Here is a 2,768-nt window from a genome sequence, read left to right on the forward strand (position 1 = left end):
GCTCTATGGATCATTAGTTTCACCTAGCCCATTTTGTTTCATCGTTTTTCCTTCTTATTTTTGTTTTGTTTTCATCTCCTTTTTTCCAAGTGCCAATTATAATGGTTCTTTGTAATTGAAAGATAACTTGTTTAATTGACAAATTGATCACTGGTGGACTCCAATAGCAAGTTCTTTTCATTTTTTTTTTTTCGCTAAAGCAATATTGAGTGCTTATATTATAGAAATCAACGTTACAAAACCATGTACCAGATTTCAGTGCTAAGAGAATAATAATTTACAGACAAAAAGCTCCGGGAATCATAAACAAGTTCTTTTCATCCTTAGAAGTATATCTTCATGCAAATTTATTCTTCTTCTTTCTAACAAAATAACATGAAAAATATGGATGTATAAAAAATTCAACATATTATGCACTTATGCTGCCAAAATCCGATTCGATGACCTAGACATGAGGAAGGTGTTAATCGATCTATTGCAATGGAAGCCGAAGCATCGATCTTCACATAAAAGGAAGAACAAAGAAGTTCAGTGAATTGATCTAGTTGGAGGGCTTTTGATGCTTACGGTGGACAAAACTTTAGAGAATAATTAAAAAAAAATAAAGAATGATATAGAATAATCTAAAATAAATGCCTGGTACTCTAAGTTTGGGGAGTCCTTGTGTCCTGCTAGGACATGATTATCCATAATCCCAAATCAAGTGAAAAGTTTTTTTTTTTTTTTTTTTTTAATGTATCTGGATCAACTTCGGAATATGAGTCCAACAAAAATTAATTCAAATTCGGATTCTCCACTGTACACCGTACGATACGATGCACAGCATATCATTCATCACACGATGGATAACCATATGAGGATGCACGTCTGTTGCACGTGATCATGCACGATCGTCTATCATATGATGGATGGGATGTACTGTATGGTGCACAACAAAAGATTCGTGCGGAATTAGTTCTCCACTATGTATGTCATATAGGTAGGCCATCATGCATTAAAAAGAAAAACCATAGCGCGACCAGAGATGCCTAATCCATTGTTTGATGTTAGCATCACATGGTACTTTGTTTTTGCGCCAAGTGTTGTCTCATGTGCCGATGCCCCACTAATGTATTCAGAGCCGACGGACACGGATAAAGTTGACGTAGCTAGGAGCTGTATCTCCTATACTCAATTAATAACTCAAATCCAGGCCAACGTGAATTTTATCTCCATCGCCGAGAAAAAAACATTGGTTCGTTTTTGTCCCTTCGTCAAACCTCGGTGAAGAATATATATATATATATCCATCATCGTTGACTCGGTGGACTCGGACATGCACCGACAACGAGAACATGGAGGCATCGAATAGAATATGTATATCCATGTGTATATATATATATATATACATATCAAGTGCCGTTGATTTTGACAGATGGTTTTCGTCCATATGTATGTCCATATGTCAGACCACACATGTGCTCACGTTTTTGTCCATCTGTCAAACCACCCATACCCAATTAATAATAGGATACATGCATCTATATATATTCATGCAAGTATATATAAGTCCAATTTTGCGGACAAGGTGAATTAATTTCTATCTCACTTTGCTAAGCGCCTGCAGAGAAGTCGTCGGACCTCCATTCGTTCTCGTCTGTGCCACCATGGTACGCTCAGATCCTCCTTGCTCTCCCATTCATCTAGAAGTTCGGAAAGATCCGCATATAGCTAGATTCATATACACGAACTCTAATGTGTCTTATATATGTCTTTGGCATGAAACGAATTAGATCAAGCAGAAGATCGTGTTAAAGGTCACCATAACGTGCAAGACAAGCGTCATCATGGCGGCTGTCGCCGAGGTTCCAGGTAGCCAGAAGCTCTACGAGTTAGATTACATTTGCTTTACTCGTCCATTAACCGAGCGGCACTTTTGGCAGGCATCGACGAGATGACGTTGGATGTGGAGAGCTGCAAGCTGACGGTGATCGGAGTTGTGGACCCGGTGTGTATAGTGAAGGTGTTGAGGAAGATCAAGGTGGTGGTCTGCATCGAATCCGTCAATCCCCACCCCCCACCCAAGCCGCCCGAAGAGAAACCCAAGGAAAAATCCCCAGAAACTAAGAAAAAGTGCCCACCACCATGTCCGACAAAGTGTACTCCACCACCATGCCCGCGGCCGTGCTGGTCGGTGCCATGCCACTGTGGCACATGCCCGCCACTATGTCCGCAGCCGTGCCGGTCGGTGCCATGCCACTGTGGCACGTGCCCACCGCCATGTCCGCCGCCGTGCCGGTCGGTGCCATGTCACTGCGGCACGTGCCATTCCGGCTACCAATCCATGGGCTGTGAAGAACCCAGTTGGTGCACCATCATGTAAAACAACGGTCCTGATTGCTATTTCGTTTTGCTTTCCTCCTACCGGAAGAAGGAACCGGACAGTACTGTCTTTCGATTATCGGTTTGTTATAATATGTTTTCCTTGTCCAGTACATGCATGTTTGATGCAATATATTGAAAGCATGTGTTGGCACATGATGAATCACATATAGTCTCTCTTTTTCTCCAGCCAAGCCATACTTAAATATAGAGAGAAAGACTCTCATATATTTCGCACAGAATATCCTGATCCGTCGTTAAGCAGCGTTTCAGGAAACCAATATTATATATATATCACTGGCACGAGCACGGGCATGCAGTGGACCTTCTGGGATATACAGAACCAGACTTGTGAACAGGATGCTAGCTTTGCTCCATTAATTAATTCCAGCCACCCCCCCATGGCT

The 2,768-nt window shown here is 41.8% G+C and overlaps 1 protein-coding gene across 1 annotated transcript; it reads left to right on the top strand.

Moving 5' to 3' along the window:
- The first annotated feature begins 1,558 nt into the window (after window positions 1–1,558).
- Window positions 1,559–2,559, top strand: LOC109505507 (uncharacterized). Its single transcript, XM_019848308.3, has 3 exons — window positions 1,559–1,649; window positions 1,773–1,851; window positions 1,923–2,559. Exons 1-3 carry the CDS (start codon window positions 1,647–1,649, stop codon window positions 2,360–2,362), a joined length of 522 nt encoding a protein of 173 aa, XP_019703867.1. The 5' UTR covers window positions 1,559–1,646; the 3' UTR covers window positions 2,363–2,559.
- Window positions 2,560–2,768: the final 209 nt, after the last annotated feature.

This window comes from Elaeis guineensis, chromosome 1 (genome assembly GCF_000442705.2).
Source record: "Elaeis guineensis isolate ETL-2024a chromosome 1, EG11, whole genome shotgun sequence".
NCBI classification, from domain to species: domain Eukaryota; kingdom Viridiplantae; phylum Streptophyta; class Magnoliopsida; order Arecales; family Arecaceae; genus Elaeis; species Elaeis guineensis.